At 32.3% G+C, this 18360-nt stretch overlaps 1 protein-coding gene and 1 long non-coding RNA gene across 2 annotated transcripts in view; both read left to right on the top strand.

The window, feature by feature from the left end:
• The window catches only part of Tudor-SN (Staphylococcal nuclease domain-containing protein 1), a 112290-nt gene extending 94793 nt beyond the window's left edge, over nt 1-17497 (top strand). The window contains exons 15-18 of the mRNA XM_085807704.1: nt 2628-2818; nt 3043-3150; nt 15026-15274; nt 17141-17497. Of these exons, the coding sequence (XP_085663830.1) occupies nt 2628-2818; nt 3043-3150; nt 15026-15274; nt 17141-17197 (605 nt within the window). The 3' untranslated portion in view covers nt 17198-17497. The remainder of the gene's footprint in view (nt 1-2627; nt 2819-3042; nt 3151-15025; nt 15275-17140) is intronic.
• On the top strand, nt 3173-4778 carry LOC146993144 (uncharacterized). The gene is made up of 2 exons (XR_015038533.1): nt 3173-4071; nt 4598-4778. It is a non-coding gene; the product is annotated as an uncharacterized LOC146993144 (long non-coding RNA).
• Nucleotides 17498-18360: the final 863 nt, after the last annotated feature.

Raw genomic sequence — 18360 nt, 5'->3', positions numbered from 1 at the left:
CTCTGCATCGAGTAATTACTTAGAGGAATTTTTCTATTATATCTGACGGTGTCTTATGATGAGGAACAGTTTTTATTACCTCCTTGATTGCGAGCAGATTAATTCCTATCCCAGTGTGTGAATTTTCTGCTTTTGTGATTAATAATAAAATATTTTATGAGCTCTCCATCTTTTTTAGAGTGTGATGCGAAAAAGGTTCTGTATAGTTACTTGTTTTTCCAGTTCTTTAAAATAGGATAAATCTTTGTTCTTTTTATCAGCCTGTTTTTTTTATTCAAATGCTGTTATAGCATAGAAGGCTTCGTGGCTTCATTTGAAAAAAAATTTCGGCAAATTAAATACTTAGGCACTGGTTTTTGGGACAGTGTGTAAATCCATATTTCAAATACACAGTACTGTACTGCAGGCATTTCTTAGATTTAACCACTTTGAAAAAGATTTGGCATAGTTTAAATAAATTAACTTTTCAATTGATTCATAGGTAATTATAAAAACGACGGCTGTAATGACTTCATTACGTTCACTTATGAATATGGGTTATTGGCGAAACACATAAAAATAATAAGACATTCCTTTAACTATCTGACCTTTTTATAGGTTTGATTTTGTGCGCGCTTCAAGAGGCATACCTTTGCTTGTCTGCGATGCCAGTGCACTTGCTCTGTAAGTAAGTCATTACAGGCTCCCATATTTTTCCAAAATGTATTTGATTGTGGGAATCGCGATTTTGCTTTCGAACTTGCAAATACAATCTGCTGACAGTATTAAACCAAATTACATAGATGTATGCCTAATGCTAATTAAATTTTTTTAGATAACAATAAAATACAAATTTTAGATGGCTAGATAAAATGTGTATTCAGAAAAACAATAGGTCTTTTCAAAATATTACATCTAAGGTATATGTTCGAAAACAGTGAACTCTAGGGCATCACAAAGATTTTCAACGGAATTAATGTCAATATTTTGGCCAGTTGTTCACCATGTTGTCTTGGGCATTAACATAAATAAGGAGAAAATCGAGACCTTTTGCTGCAACATAGAGTTGTACAAATACCTGTAGGACTTAATCCTGATATTGTGCATTTGTCACCGAATTGCCTTTAAAGATGTATAGTCAGGTGTGATATTCCTCAGAAATTCTGCCCCACACCATGATGCTGCCACATCTGAATCCATGATGTTCAGATATGTTCTTTCTGCATGCTTCATTCGTTCCAGACCCTCACGAGTTTATCATGTGGTTTCAGGACATCTGGACTAACAGGACGGTGAGCCAAATCTGACACAGTCCAATTGAGATAGTGAAGGCACCATTTTAATCTTGTCCCTCTGGCATGGGCAGTTAGTAGAACACAAGCACTTCATACACACATGTGTAGCCCCTTCAGTTGAAGCTATTGGCACACAGTAATGGCAGATATTTTCTTACCAAATAATGCTGCAACCATAATCTAACATGTGTGGAGCTTTCTCGTACATTCTGGTTGAGTAGCTGATCTTCAGAAGGGGTGACAACAAATTTATAGAAAACTTTTTCACTTGTTTTAACTTTTTCAGACATCCAAGAAATCAAATGATCAGTGGGTAAAAAAAGAGCTACATTTTTAATTGACTGTCTTGCTTCAGTATGTCTGAGAGCATGCCAATGCTCACAATCTGCCATGTGTCTTTTTTTTTTTTTTTTTTGTAGCCGTAGAAACATGAACTTTATGAAAAATTGTGCTACGTTAAATAGAAATACTTTATATCAGTATTTCAGTGATCTTTCTCGAAATGCATGAATTCTGAATTCATCTGGAACAATAACCTAATTAGTGTATGTTTGGACTGGCAATTGTTATTGACCGCAACATACAATATTTGCAGCATCCATAGCAATTTTTTGCCTTTTCAGGCACGCACTTTTGAAAATTGTTAATGTGCACTTTGTGCTTAACTTTTGGAAACCAGTGTAAATAGCCTGCAAAGAAATAATAATCAAGTGCATCAGCATGCCAAATAACGATTGTTGGAGAAGTCAAACAACAAGAATCAGTGTTATATCTAAAAACTGGTAGAAGTGACATCCCACTCCAAACATATAGTGCTGGGGATTCATTTATTGTTTAGATTCAGATAGAAAAATATTTATAGCTTAGGGAGGCTTCGCTCTTCTAGGGCTGAAAGTGTGGTTATGGCTAACGGGGCTAAGTGTGGTTGTGGCCATTTCACGAAAGCTAAATAATTTTTAGGCAGGGGAATGATTTGCTAAAATTATTGTTTGACATGCAATAGTAGTAATGAATATCTTTCTAAGATATACTTCCTGAAGTGTTTCGATTGTATTTAATTTTGAACAGTTTAGCTTCAAATGCTATAGATACTGCTGGTATCATTAGGATTAAAAAAAAATTTTTTTTTTTTTTTTTTTTGGTTTGAATGGTTTTCAGCTTTTCAGCCAGTTAATTTTTTTTTTTTTTTAAAATGAACTCAAATTCTGTTTCATTGTATATTCACTTCACATAACCCTAGAAGATTCCTGGGATAAGGTAATTTTGTTTGATGTAATAAAATTTGAAGTTAAATTTTTTTATGTAGTAATTTTCATGTCATCTTCATGTAAAAATTTATATTTTTCTGTACAGGCCCAAAACTAGAAGAAATGATGTTAAACCTTCGTCAGGAATTTACTAGTAATCCACCATTACCTGGATCCTATACTCCGAAGAAAGGTGATATGTGTGCCGCTTTATTTTCTGATGGCTTGTGGTACAGAGCAAAAGTAGATAAAATTAATGGTGGTCAAATATCTGTTACTTTTATTGATTATGGCAATGTAAGTGTTTAGCTATTTCTGTGATTTAAGCAAAATAAAATTTGTAAAAGTAATTAATAAGAATTTAATTAATGAGAAAGATATGCACTTTTTATATTTTCAAAGCTTAGTAATAAGGCATTTTTTGCTAATGTTGAATACAGTATTACAAATTATCTATACAAATTGCATTATTTTCTTAATATTGCTTTTTGCCCAAATGATACAGTTCTTTTTATTTTTAGAAAGATATTGTAACAGTCTCAGAACTAGCAAGCTTACCATCTACATATCATTCCGTTCCACCTGGTGGTCACGAATATGGCCTAGCTTTTGTGAAACCTTCCCAAGATGTAAGTTAGATTGTTACTTTAATGTCATTAGATTTTTTGGTAACATGGTCAATTAAAAACAAAATGCTAATTTATTGTCAAGCATGAATTTTAAAAAATGCATTGTTAAAGAATACTTACTTAACACTTTAGCTGCTGATCATGCATAACTGCATGATGAGGTGTTATAGTGCCAATGCATGGGGAAGAAAACTTTTTTTTTTTTTCATGTTAGTCAGCTCGTAGTCAATTTTCACAAAATCTGGCAGCTAATGTAACCTAAACCACGTGAGAATATAAGACACATACGGATTGCTTTAGTGATAACCATTACTTAAAATATTTATGTTAGTAATGTCAGGCTTTTCATGTTTATCTTAGGTAGCGGGAACAGAAATGCCGAGCAAAATCAGTGGAAGTTAAAAGTATTAATTATTTCCATGAAAGTCTGTATGAAAATTTGAAATTTAAATGTAACTTGGTTAAATTTACTAATTGTGTTGTCTGTCTGTTTTAAAGTCAGCATAAAATTGCAGTTTTTAAATATTCCTTCTTTTATTTTATCATTTAAAAAGTGTTGGACTTTGATGTCAATTCTTTGATGTCAAAGTTTAACCTAATTACTTGAATTAGAGGTATGAAGAGATACTCCATCTCGCTAACTACAGTTCTTATAATAATTGAAGGTGAAATTGAAGCACTAACTTTTTGATCATAAAAATCTCATTCGCTGTGAAGTTAACCCTTTTACAGGCAGTGGTAAATATCTTACCACTAAGCAATTTGTTTTCTAGCAGCATACGGAAAATTATTTACCAGCGCCCGATATCAGGAATATTCCTCTGAAACCAGAGCTTCACATTTTCTGTAATAGATGGCTGCAGAGGCTACGTAAAACGCAACATTTCTGCATTCATCCAGTTTTCAAGCAAAATGGAGAGGGTAAGCACATACTCTTTTCTTATTTTATTGTGTAATGCTGTATAAAAATAGGTTAAAAGCTATATAATCATATATTTTGTATCTTAAAGGTTTGATAGCTAAGTTGTATTAGGCATTAAAAAAATATAGCGAAATATTTTGTTTTATACATATTTGAATTTGGTGGTAAATTATTTACCATGGCACGCTTAGTGATTTTAGAGGTGGTAAATAATTTACCACTGCCTGATAGAAACACAGTTTTACTAATATGTTTCGCTTTAGAAATAGCATTTTGTTTGGCATGGTACTTGATTTCTTTGTATATCTAATACTTTTATACTAGCATTTCAGTAATTAATTATTTCTAATATTAATTATTATAAATATTATGGAAAATATTTTAGTATTTATTTAGGATTACATAAATATTTATGTATTTAGACATTAGAATTAAAATATTACTTTAGAATGCATATTTTGATCAGTATGTTCAAGTGATTTCAAAATGTAAGTAACTAATTAAATGTAATGAATATCATTTTAGGTAAACGCATTAAAGAAAAAGGAAAGAAAAAAAAAATCACCGATGAAGCTATAAAGCTTTATTTTGCACTGCCTTCAGATCCTGAAGATTCTGAAAAAGGACTGCCTCACACAAGAAGAACTGCAGGCTTTTTGGGGAATCTTAATTATGAAGGGGATCAATAAATTACCTTAGATTTGTACTTGTCTTCTGACTCTTTTTTTTCAATAATCAAGAAGTCTCGTCAATTATGCCAGCAAAGAGATTAAAAAATATCCTTTCAAATTTGCATATCAGTGGCAATCAAAAGGCTGTGCCTTGAAATGAGCCAGAACTTGACAAATTACTGTAAATGCGTTCTTTGATCACCCATTTAGATAAAAATTCAAGAAAAATATTCAGACTATCGATGAAAAAAATGGTAAAATTCAAAGGAAGGTCCACAATGAAGCAATATATGCCAGGGAAGCCTGTAAAAAGAGTTTATAAGATTTGGGCTAGATCAAACGCATCAATTGGTTACCTATATCAGTCTGAAGTTTACACTGGGAAAAAGACTTGAATTTAGGTTGAGAGTAGCTCGCAGCCTAATTGGAGCCTTCTCTAGTAAAAAACAAAAACTGCAATCAAACTGGGTATCAGCAAAAAAAGAAAATGCTATTCCAAGGGCAAATTCGAACAACTAATGCTAGAACACACATGCCAGTCAGAGGAGAAAGTTACAGAAGGTGCAAATATTACAGCACAAAAGTAAATCAGAAACGTACTAAGGTGTTATGTTCAACATGTCATGTACCATTCTGTGCTGCTTCATGTTATAAATAAAAATTAAAATTAAAATCAGTAGAAGTAGTGCATTTGGTTATATTTATATTTGTAATCAATTTTATATTAATCATCAATTTTATATTATATGTATATTTAAATAATCAAGAATAAATAGTTTTCATCAAAAATACATGTTTATTTGTGATATTTTTATAATTATGATTTTTTTCTTTTGCACAACTCAGTAAAATGCCATGCTTATACCGGGCGGTGGTAAATATGTTACCACCCCTATTATAAACAACAACAACAGAATTCCAAAAATAGTATTTTTGGTCATAAACAAGCTACTTTTCCCTAATAGTTGCATAAAAGATGAATTTTGAAAACAAATGGCCTGGGCCCGATAAAGGGTTAATCAGCCAGAAATAGTAACAGTGAAAAGTAAGAAGGGTATAATAATATGCATTTAGTCATATAAATACAAAACTATATTATATGAAATTAAAATTTTGATTGATAAAAATAGTTGGAAGTTTAATACTAAAAAGCGTGTTCTCAGAATGGTTGTAACTGTTTTAAAAATGTCTAGCTGATATAAATATTCATCAAAATATTAATGAATAGGTAAAGTGTTAAACAAGAATGTCTTTGTCACATTTTTATTTCCTTCTTTATGCTGAAACTAATTATAAAATTAAAATATTTCTTTGTAAGTGTAAATTTTGATTCGATGCTCTTAATTAGTCCAGTATGTTCATGATTAAGTAGATGAGACCATTGAACATTGGTATTTTAAATTCTTATGAATTATCTATGAGTGCTGTTGTGGGTCACACCATATGCAATGTGAATGTGATGTAGTTTCCTTTTGAAAGCCGGCTCTCGTCAGTGACAGAGTGGTTAAGGCCACTGAACGCTTTTAGTTCAAACATACGCAGACTCCTGTATACCTGGGTATTTTGTTTGGATTTCTGTAGAAGTAAATACTCTTCAAAGGTATCCGTTTTGTTTGGCTGCCGCATTAAGCTAATCTTTTAAGTTTTTCACAGAGGTACTTCTTTCCTTAGGCAAATAGTTCTGCTAACAAAGTAATCTAAATAACAATCCAATAAACACTGAACATCAAACTTTGAATAAATATTAAAATTATTAACCCAATAAACATTGAAAATAATCATGTAAATATCGTGAAACTTTGTCAAGGAAGTATTTGGATATATTCTCAGCATCTTTTGTTTTGGGGCTATTGAGAGTTGTTGCATAGTAGAAAACGTGATGGCCAACCAAAAGTGCATCCTGTATGTAAGTGAAAAAGAAGGTTTTTAATTTGCTTTTTCCTTGAACTTTACAGAATAGATGAACAAGGTGTATGTCAACTATTGACATGATAAAAGCATAATGAAAAACTTGACAATGATGACTGCTACGTCATATTGTATCTGTGCAGTTGACTATGAATCAGTGCATTTCTTCATAGTAGATACTGTCCGGGACTTGAATATCTCATTCTAAAGGACTTCCCATTCTTGTCTTCAACAGCTACATTCTATGTCAGGATTCTGTGCATCACATCACTCCGCCATGCTGGAGGCAACCATTGCTGTTGTGATAGGCCACAAGGACTGTTACCAGGATTACATATAGTCTTGGCTTTTAGTGCGGGATTATATAGCATTGCTCTGTGTTTGCGCAATGCTCTGCAAATTTTCCGCCCAAAATTATATTTGAATGAGTTTTTTTTAGTCATTATATCTCATTGTTAATTCTCCGAGTTGTGTGAAGTCTTGGGGGCATGTTTTTGTGGACTGTGGCAAATTTAAGCCGAGAGGAGAGGTCTAAAAATGTTAGTAAATAATACTTTCTGGTAGACTAGAAGAGAAACACGCTAATGTGACAATCAAAATCGTAAAAACAACCTCGTATTTAGCGTAAGTATATTGAAACACTCAATCAATTTCGAGGGCAGCTAAAGGTCCCTCCTCATCAGGAGAAATAAATACCTAGAAAGAAGAAAAATAAAGGGGAAGGAGTCTCAGAAACACGTGGTCCTTATCAGCACTGCACGTGGTTATAACCGGATTTTTAATCAGAGTTACACTGGCCGCCTACTTTTACTGAGCCAGGCTATCTGATCAAACATGTAACACAAAGGACAAGAAAAATTAGCAAAGTTAAAAATAGGGAGCGAGGGGCAACTGCACCTTCACGCTCAAAATCTGAACTTCAAATAATGGAAAGCAACCACTGAAGGGATTTTTATACCTTCTGGTAGTACCAAACGCGAGGAGGTATCGCCATCTATCGGCAAAAATAACTGAATTAAGATAGTAGAATTTAAAAAGCATTAGGAAGGACTGGATTGGACTTCAAATCATTAACTAAACCTGCTAAATCTTTGTGAATATGAAAAGCCTCAAGAAAATCCAATTCATCTATGGAAGAAGCCTTTTGGATAATTTTTGCAGACACAAAGTCAAAATTATGGTTAAATGTCCAACTATGATACGCTGTTGAAGACTTGTTAATTTTGCCTTTTCTGACATAAGATTCATGTTCCTTGATACGAAACTTCAACGCTCTTTTTGTTTAGCCAATATATCTTAAACCACACTGACATGATATACTATAAATTCCCCAAGAATTCAAGACAGAAATGCAATCTTTTATAATCGAAGGGTGAATTTTATTAATAGGGGAGAAACCGACTTGAAAATTGAATTTCTGGAGAATCTGTGCAATTTTATAGCTAACAGAAGGATAAAATGGAAGCAGGACAAGGTCATTAATATTATTTCTAACAGTGGAATGTCTTCTTTGATGGGAATCTGAAAATTTTTTAACGGCTTTATCAATAATCATGGGAGAAAATCCACGGTCAATCGCAACTGCTCTCAAATAATTAAGTTCATTGGTAAGCAAAGATTCAGAGGAACAAACTTTAAGCGTGCGGACTACATAATAGTAAAAAGAAGCCATTGTTTGCTTAACAGGGTGGCATGACATGGCATGGGGTGGTAAATAAACTGCAAAGGGTTTACGGCACACAGTAGTGTTAAAATCAGTTTCATTGCAGATTATAAGAATATCAAGGAAGGGGAGGGAATTGTTGGATTCAATTTGAAGAGTGAATTGGATGGCTGGATCAATTGAATTCATAATAGATAGAATCCTGTAGAATATAAAAGCTAATCTAAAATAAGCTGATTACATGATTTTGTATAAAAAATATTAATTTAATTTTCCCCATGCAATTAGTTTAAGACAGAGATCAAACCTAGCCTTAAATTATTCAATGGATGAGAATTGGATGATTGGATGTCATTTGTGTGTCCCAGTGCAGTTTATAACTATTTTTCGTTAATTTTTTAGTGACTTTTTTTAAGTTACATCATTATTGCGTCATATTTTTATTTTTTAAAAATCTTCTGCTGTGCCAATAACTATTACTTGTTTTAAAATAGTTTGCCACAACAGAAAACCGTAATCATATTATTTGGCATTTTTTACTTTGAAATTAGCACACAGTGTATAGTGTGAATTCATTTAAACTTGCGTACAAAATATAATTAAAAAAGTGAAATTACTGTCTTGAAGCAATGTAGCATTTTTTTCAAAGTGTAATTATATTACAAAAATAAAACTATTTATCACAATGTGACACACATTCTGCTTTCCTAAGAGCCTGTGGCTTTATGAACACTTTATTTGAAGTGACTAATTATATACCTTTTCCCCCCTTTTAATTTGGTAATGTTTCATTTGGATTGAAATTTGTTCCAAATTTTAAACTATGCTATAATGTTAAAACTCATTACTATATTTCTGCCTGCAAAATACTTGTCAAATGGTTTAAATTTACAGCTGGCTTTGGATATGGTGTAAATGACAAATTTTTTCTCTTAATATTTTGCAGACATCTTGAATTTAATTTTCTTGTTTTCATTGAATTTTAAATTGCATATTGTGCTTTTTAGAAAGACCACAAATCTATAATTCCATTTAAAAAATGTTTTAATATGATAGCCAAGTTTGTTGCTACATGTTAAAATTGTTGTGTATGGGTTTTAGTTTTATGAATCTTGGAGTAGGTATTGAAGCTGACAGCCTGTATTTTATACCAAATTTCATTAATTCTTGGTATAGCTTATCTTGGATTATATTTAAATTATCTGTGATTATATGCTTGTAATCTGGATCTAAGTATTCATATTTAATGCTTTAATTGTAGAAACTGTAGATTACTTGAAGGAATATAGTTATGGTTGCTTAATACAGATCCTGTAGTTTTAATCTAAACAAGTGTTAACTTTAAATCAAAAGTAAGGAAAATATTTTTATAGAAACTGATTAAATTTGTTTCTGTGAAACCTTAAAGGTAGAACACCTATATTATATCTATAAATGAACACCTTTGTTATAGGTAGAATCTAAATAAATCTATGGTGCACTTAGATGAAGGAATTTGAAATTTAGGTGTAGTTTATTATATCTACTGCAGTGCTGAAGCAATTATTTTAAGTGTAATTTGATTTAGTAATTAACGGCTAGCTGTAGTGACATTATTGTAAAGAATATATTGTGGCATCTGACATGACATTGGCATACAAAACATTATTGGCAAGGATAGTTAAGATGTATTTTTCAGGTAAGATTGCCAGCTGTTCTGTATTCCGTTGAATGTAATCTGAAGTATTTTTATTCATCATCAGTTGACTTAAATGAGTAAAAACTTCTTGATGAATTTTGTTAGTGAAAAGAAATAATAGTGCAGAAAAGTAGCTATCTGTTACTGTGTCAGATGCCAAAGAGCATAAAGTTCGGTAGATTTTTTAAATGTTCCAAGAAAAAGAACATTCTTGGTTTTGTTTGAAGTATACCAACCTTCAGTGCTCACATGGAAAGTTTTCTTTTTTTGTGATTAATAAATAGTTTGATGACGTGAACTGGCATAACATAGATCTGACAAAACCAGAGTTACATATTAATTTTAATCTTTATTACCCATGCAAATAATTTGTGTACTACCATATTTGCTGTGTATTACCCCTTTTTTACTGAGTTTATTGTCCAAAAATCAAGAGGGAAAATTTTGCAAATAAATTAATTTCCAAAGGACACGGTTACAATAAAAACAAAACACATGAAAAGTAGTCTTTTTTTTTCTGCTCTTATTGTGGCCAGCTTCTACTTTCAGGCCACCAAATCAATTTATTGCTGCTGGAATTGCTGTATGTAATCTGATATAGCTTGCAAGTTCTCAGTAATAAGCCACGGAAGAAAATATTCAAGGAAATACAGTGTACAATACAAAGTCCGAGATTTGGACTCATCAGGACTTTGGCGATTCCGGATTAGGGATTTTTCCTGATATTAGATCATCAGTTTAATTCTAGTGAGATGACATGTAGACATTGTAAAATTAAAAACATGAAATAATGAAGCATTTATGATCTAAAGGGTAAAATTTATGAAAAAAGTTTAATATTGGTTTACTTTTTATTAAACATTTCTTTCAATGTAAATTACTTAAGTTGCTTCGTTTTTTTTTTTTTTTTTTTGTGCTAATACTTTCTTTTTAATTCTGCAGACAGGCATAATTTCTTGTTCAGTTACGAAGTTCCGTTATAAATCCTGTAATTGCTGTGTCGAGAATTCTAACTAATGAATTGAAATTTTTTCATTTTCAATAACCTCTCTGTGATTTTCTTCACTATTAGTAGCAGTATTTTCTGGATCTAGAACCATTCTACAGATTTTGCCATCTAATTGATTAATGATTGGGGCATTGTCATTGCAGTGAAAAACTTCTGTTTTATGAATTTCATTTATTACCACTTCTTCACATTTCTTTACAAACTCCATTAATTGGAAAATTTCATCTTTGGTTTTCAATATCCGAAAACCTTCAAATTTGCGGGTATCGTCTTCATCCTCACGTGAAATATGGTACTGGCCTAACTTATGCCAAGCATTTTTTAAAGTATGTGTAGACACATCCTCCCACAATCTTACAATGCTCCACACTGCAGCTTTTATGCTAAAATATTTAAAAAAAAATTTTTTTTGAATAGTCTCGCCATTTTTCAAGAAATTAAACATGGATTTTAGAATGCTACTTTATATTTGCATTTCAGCGTATACACTATTCTGATATCCATAGGATGAATGATGGACATACAGGTTGTAGGAATGAATAATACAGATGCATTATATTTCGCTGAAAGTAAAGGTGTCCCACTCAAAATAAGGCCCAGGAAAAGTGTAATAAAATTCCTATAACAGAAAGAAATTAAACTAAATTTTTACACAACATACCTTTATGTTTGAGAAATGAAAGTGCATTAGAAGAGGTGCTGTGAATGACCTCTCCCACTTGTATACACAGTTTAACACAGTGTTGCATTTTCGTGTATGTTGCTCCCAGATTACACATGGTAGAGTGATGAAGCATGGTTCCACTTGTCGTGATACATGAACTAACGAAACCCACACGCTCGTAGAGTAGTGACAACCAGCATGCAGCTATCAAGGAACCCTTTCATTTGCAGAAGATAAGTGTGTTTTGTGCATTACAACAGCGGCACATCATTGGGCCAATTTTTTTACACTGTCACCAATGAAGTATACCAGGCATTTTTTCATGAATTTGTGAACCAGTTGGATGATGAGGAGCTGACATTTGGCTTACTAGCAACATGGGGCAACATGCCACACATCTGCAGCGAATATGAACGCGATGGAATCGCTTTTTTTCCACTTTTCTAGACTTGATAGCCCTTGAGTTTTTTTTCTATGAGGTCATCTTAAAGATAATGCATACAAGCACAAACTACTCACATCAACGATTTGTGTCAGAATGTCCATCATGAAATCCAAGGAGTGACACCTAATACTATATGGCAGTACTAACATACGTGAATATGCAGCACCATGTTTAACTGTGTGTACAGGTAGAGGGGTAGATCACTACCAGAACCTCTTCTAATGCACTATTATTTTTCAAACATAAAGGTATGTTGTAAAAATTTGGTTTTATTTCCTTTTATTGTAAGATTTTTATTGCACTTTTCCTGGAGCCTCTTTCGAGACACCCTGCATGAGCCGAACAGTTGTCTATGATCAGGACAATTTTTGCATCATCAGGTAAACCAACTGAATTCAAATATTGTCGAGCCTTGTGTATGAAATGATTTTCAAACCAAACGTTAATTAATGCATGTGTCATCTATGTCCCTTTATTTGCATATGTAGCCTGGGGGAAATCTTCACTCCTTTAAATGCTCGATGTTGTGTAATTTTTCTTATTACAAAAAGTTTACACTTGTGCATTCTTGCAGCATTTGTGCATACTAAATTTGGTAGTCTTGCTGTGAAATCTGACACCAGTTGGAGCATTTTCTGTAGAGGTTGTCAAGGTATTTCATGGTACATATTGCCAGAAAAGACCAGTTTCATCAAAGTTGTAAATTTATATTGGAGGTAACTTTTCATTAGTAATGAGTTCAATGAATTTATTTGCAAATATTTCAGCAGCTTCAGTATCAGTTGTAGCTTTTCCTCCTGAAAGTTTTAATTGCCTTATACCATGGTGGTGATTTTTAAATTTAGTGAACCAACCTGTCAAATATGTGCACTCAATTTTTAAGTTAATTTCTTCATGAAATATTTTGGGTTGAGTCACATTACCATTGGACTCAGCAATGGCATGCCATTGTTGCATCCCTGTCTGACCAATTCAATCATAACTTTGTCATGATTGTAAATTTTAGCATGATAATGTTTCTGTAATTTATGGGGAGTGGGGTGTTGAAATCCACAAAAAATTCAAAAAGTTTCTTTTTCTGTTTTTTTATGTCGTATACAGACTTTCCATTGCCATACTCCTCACATACTTTTGAGACGGATATACCTGTATCCATTTTTTGCAGCAATCCCACTTTTTGTTTAATGGACATCGGAATGTGCGTTTGCTTTGTAGATCCTGTTGCAGCTCCAGAATTAAACTCTTTTCAACATAACTGAAAGCTCACACTGCACAGATTTCTGTAATAATAACAGCCAGCAAAAAGTAATAAGCTGGATCAAATCAGAAAGTTAAAGAATAGTACAATCTTCTGAATCTGAAATTCTTTGGAATCAGTAAAGTTTAATTTTAGCTTAGCTTAATAGCATCCGCTATGTATTGCTGGCTGTGTATCATGAGATTGGCGACAAAGGCAAGTTGTTCCGCTAAATTTTGTCTTACTTCTATCGCATACTGAGACAGTTAAGCCTGAAGTTTAGTTGTCTAATTCGTGCACGTACTTCAGGCTTATTTGAGTCTTGTAAATTCCTGCATATACTTAAGGCTTATTGAGGGCCAGTCCTAGATATCTTGCCATGCTGATGCAGTCTCTGTGGGTCCTAAATTCTTCTACCAAGTATCTCTAAGTTCTGAAATTTTTCTGCTTCTAAATTTTGGGTCCCAGTGCTTTATCTAAATTCTAAGAATTTTGTCATCTCTTAATTTTGTGGCTCTGTGCTTCTGTAAATTCCGAAAATTTTGTCTTCCCTAAATTTTGCTGCCCGGTGTGGCCATACGAGTTCTGCCGCCAATTCTGGGCTTATTTGAATAACAAATGAGCTATTCTTAATTCAAACATACTAAATGTAATCTTTTGGCCTATGAGTATCATTAACAAAATCTATTTTTAGTATATGAAAAGAAATTTTTGTTAATTGTTTCCTCATCAACATTTCTTAGTGCATCTAACATAAATCTGTAATCATCGCCAAGCATACTGTCAACATAAGAGGCTACCGTACTCAGTTATTCAGTTACTAATATAAAAAAAAATTGTTTAGGCATCGTTGCATGAGTCATTACTCAAGTTGTCACTTACTGATAAACACGTGGTAATGAGAGCAAAATATAATGATTTGCCAGGTTGGCGTTAGGGATATAAAATATTAGTAGGTGGAAGATCAATGATGTTTGTATGTAGAATGTTTCAGTTTGAGATGTATGTGCCAAGCAGATATGCAGCTACAAAGCCAAATTATTGATCACACAAATTTATGCTAAAATGATTGTTTCTTCAATAACGAGGTATTTTATTTAGTGCTAAAGTGTAATTAAGAATCGGAACTCTCCACATGTTTTATTATGTGCAGAGGGGGGAATCAAATACGCACGTGTAAAGCATACAAAAAAAAAGGTTGTTTAGTGGCTTTGAGGTCCAGACTTTAGATCATCCCGGATATTGGTCATACCGATATCGGACTTTGTACTGTCAAATTCCAAATTCCAGGCTTTAACTAAAAATACGAACATTTCAAATAAAGAAGCTCTTATATTTAGATAATGCTTTTTGGTTGTTTAATGTTTATATATGATGTAATGGCATTAAGTTCAGATTTTTGTTGGTCAGAATGTCGCATCAAAATTGCCTTTATATTGACTAAGAAAAGTTGGAATATTAATATGTGAACCTTTTATGCATTTTAATAATTTTAGTATAACTTAATGTATAAGTGAGCATTGTTAGAGAATATGTACTATTTTAATTTGTGTAAAATGACTTACCATTTTAATGATTTACACACGATTATAGAGCCATAACATTTTAAATATTTGTGGAAGTAACAGCAACATATAATGTTTTGTGTATCTTGTGTGTAATTATTTTTCTTTTCCAGACTGAAAATGCGAGTGAAGCTAAAAATCAGTTTTTTGAAGAAACTGACAACCAAGTGCTTTTGCTTAATGTTGAGTATAGAGTTGGCTCTGTGCCATATGCTACATTAGTAACTGTGGATGAAAAGCAAGATATAGGAAGAGAACTTGTATCTAAAGGCTTTGTCTTTGTTGAAAAGAGAAAAGAGAAGAAATACCAAAAAATTATTAACGAATATCTAACTGCCCAGGATCTAGCTAAAAAGAATAGAGTAAGTTTTTAAATCTGTCTCCCTTGCATAAAAGCCTTTGAAAACAATAGTGTAATGTAGTTTAGGAAGTAAATTTTGGTGTGCAGTTTTAAGGATTAGTTTATTTGTGAACTAAATTTTATTTAAACATTCCTTTAAACAGATAATTGTGTATCATAGATTGAGTATTTTACATGTTACTGATGTGTTTGCAATTAGTGTTTTAACTATCATGCTTAAGCTATATGATATTTATAAATTATTGCTATTTAAATGATTGATTGCTTTTTCAAAGCATACAAAGTATACACTGGTTTCTAAAAGTTGGGAAATGATGGTAAATGTCAATAAAAATGTAAAAGTAAAGGTGTGCTTAACAGCAAATTGCTCCTGCAGATGCCAAATTTGTTTATACATGGAACAAAACAAACATTTTATATGAAGATGAAAACATAATTTAATATTCATAAATTACATGTCATATTTGAGTCATTAACAAATTTATGGTTAAAGCTAAAAACAAGTAGAGCACATTAATAAGGTATAAGACAACCCTGGACCTTCACACAAACTTTACAGCATTTTCCCATGCTTATAAAGATTATAGTCAACTATCACAAATGCTATCAATAGCCATTCCTCTGTTAGCACAGTTTCCAACTGAGTTTGTCTGGAGGAGGTATACGTGCAGAAACCGCATGCCCAAGGATATCACAGATTTTAAATGGTATTAATGTCAGGAGAATACAATGGCCAGTTGTTAACAATGATTGATGGCACAGTCACTGTCATCCACAAGGAGAGAATCATGACTATTGCTGCAATGAAGTGTCTTACAAATGGGTTTAGGACTTCATCCTGATACTGTACATCCATCACAGATCTGGCTTTAAAGATGTGCAGTTAATCTATTGCAATATACCCTTGAAATTCCAGTCCACACTGTGATTCTTCTACATCTGAATGCATGATGTTCTACTCATTATTCTTTGTGCCTTGTTCTGGCCAGACCTTTGCACTCTTATCATATGATTCCAGGAAAAATTTGGACTTATTCATTAACAGGGTATTTCACCAATCTGAGATAGTCCATTTGAGATGTTGCTGTAATCATGTCCCTCTGGATTTGGGTGGTTAGTGGAATACAAACACTTGATACTTGAGCATATTGTCCCTTCATGTAAAGCTTTTTGTGCATGGTACTGGCAGATAATTTCTTTTACACTGATGTTGCAATCATGAGTGTGACAGTTGTGGAGGTTACTTGTTGATTTGAGTTGACAATTTTAACAATATATCGATTGTCAGAAGGGATGGTAACCATTGGCTGAGCAAACATAGGTCTTTCGACAACTATTTGATGAGTTTGGAAATGTTTTCATGTTCGAGAAATTATCGATCGATCAATGCCAAGGAAGAGAGCAACATCTTTGACTGACTGTCCTACTTCAAAGTGCCCAACAGCAAGCCAGTGCTCACTATTTAGCATTCTTGAGCCATAAATATGAAATTTAATAAAAAATTATCCCACAAAAGTTACACTTTGTTTCAGTGTTTAAAAAACGTTTTCTCAAACCCTTTAGAATGCTGGCATCTTCAGTGGCTGCCTAATTAGCATATGTTTAGACAATTAATTGTGATTAGATGTAGCATATATTTTCATACTGTCATCTGCTGCAATTTTCAGCCACTTAAATTGATCTGTGCTTTTAAAAATTGCCAATGTGCATTCTGTGTTTAACATTTGGAAGCCAGTGTACATTAAAAATATGAAATTTGGAAAAAAATAGATCCTTTATATAATCAATGCATGTTTGTCTCAGTTATTCTATATCATTGAATTTAAGGTATGTGTCTTTTGATTTTTAATACCTCCTTCTTTTGCAGCTTTTCCTTTGGCAATATGGTGATATCACAGAAGATGATGCCAAAGAATTTGGATAGAATTAAATTTATTCTGTTTGACTTATCTTCCAGGAAAATGTGGTTCAGAATTGTATTTACTGTGATGGATGTGCCTAAATATTTTAGAATAATTGATGACTAAGAGATGCAGAATTTTTATGATTGATTATAGCTCTTTTTTTACAAAAATGTACAAACATAGATTACATATATCTACACCATAATTTAATTTAGGATCACTTTTTCTGGCAGTAAGGTAGAACAGGTATTCTTATCAAATGCTGCAGTGAAATGTGTAAAAAGATTTAAGTTTTACAATAAAATGCTGAAAGGTTTGGACATTGGATTCTATTCGCTTTATTTGCACTTTATTATTTTTACTCCCAGAACTATTTTTTAGTCCACTGGCACTTTTTATAAAATAAATTTAAATACTAAAGTGTTTAGAATATCTAAACACTTTGTGTTAGATATATATATATATATATATATATGATATATATAGATATGTATATAGATTGTGTTAGATATATATATAACTATAGTGTTAGATATATATATAACTATAGTGTTATATATATATATATATATGAGTAAATACCAATAGAAATTAAAAAATATGCTATTAGATTTGTTCTCCAAAGGGGAATTTTTTACCTTTATATAATCTTGCAGTGAAAAATGGAAATAGTTGCATTCCTAAACACAGTCTGTAAGAGCATAATAATAATAATAAATGGAGACAGACTTTTTATTTTCTAACAATTTATTTTAAAGTGTCAGTTCTACTGCAGGCTAAAACGTAAAAACATTTGAAGAATAAATATTGCTGGGGGGGTGTTAATTATAGCTAGAATTGTGAAACTGTGAAAGACAGAATCAGATCCCTACCTTGTGAAATTATAAGTTTGAAAATACACCTAATGGTTTCAGAGCTGTTGTTTGACTTCTAAAATAATGGATTCAGAGATTAGAAAGCACTGTCTAAGCTTCTCTTAAATGAATTGTTTTGAAATCCATCAGTAAGAAGAAAGCGTTATCTTAAAAGTCGAAATTTAAAATTTATTTTAGGATTATATTTTTGATCTTTTCAAATAAATTAAGTGACTTAAGAACAAATTAAGAAGAGAAATGAGAATTAGTTCTAAGCACACTGTTTTCTAGCATTATGGTATCCGTGGAAAGAAATCTTCCTAATTCAA

This window comes from Stegodyphus dumicola, chromosome X1 (genome assembly GCF_044657685.1).
Source record: "Stegodyphus dumicola isolate Sdum_Otavi_A_Nest chromosome X1, ASM4465768v1".
NCBI classification, from domain to species: Eukaryota; Metazoa; Arthropoda; class Arachnida; order Araneae; family Eresidae; genus Stegodyphus; species Stegodyphus dumicola.
Note: the sequence above shows the minus strand (reverse complement) of the source record. Positions and strands in the feature narration are given on the sequence as shown.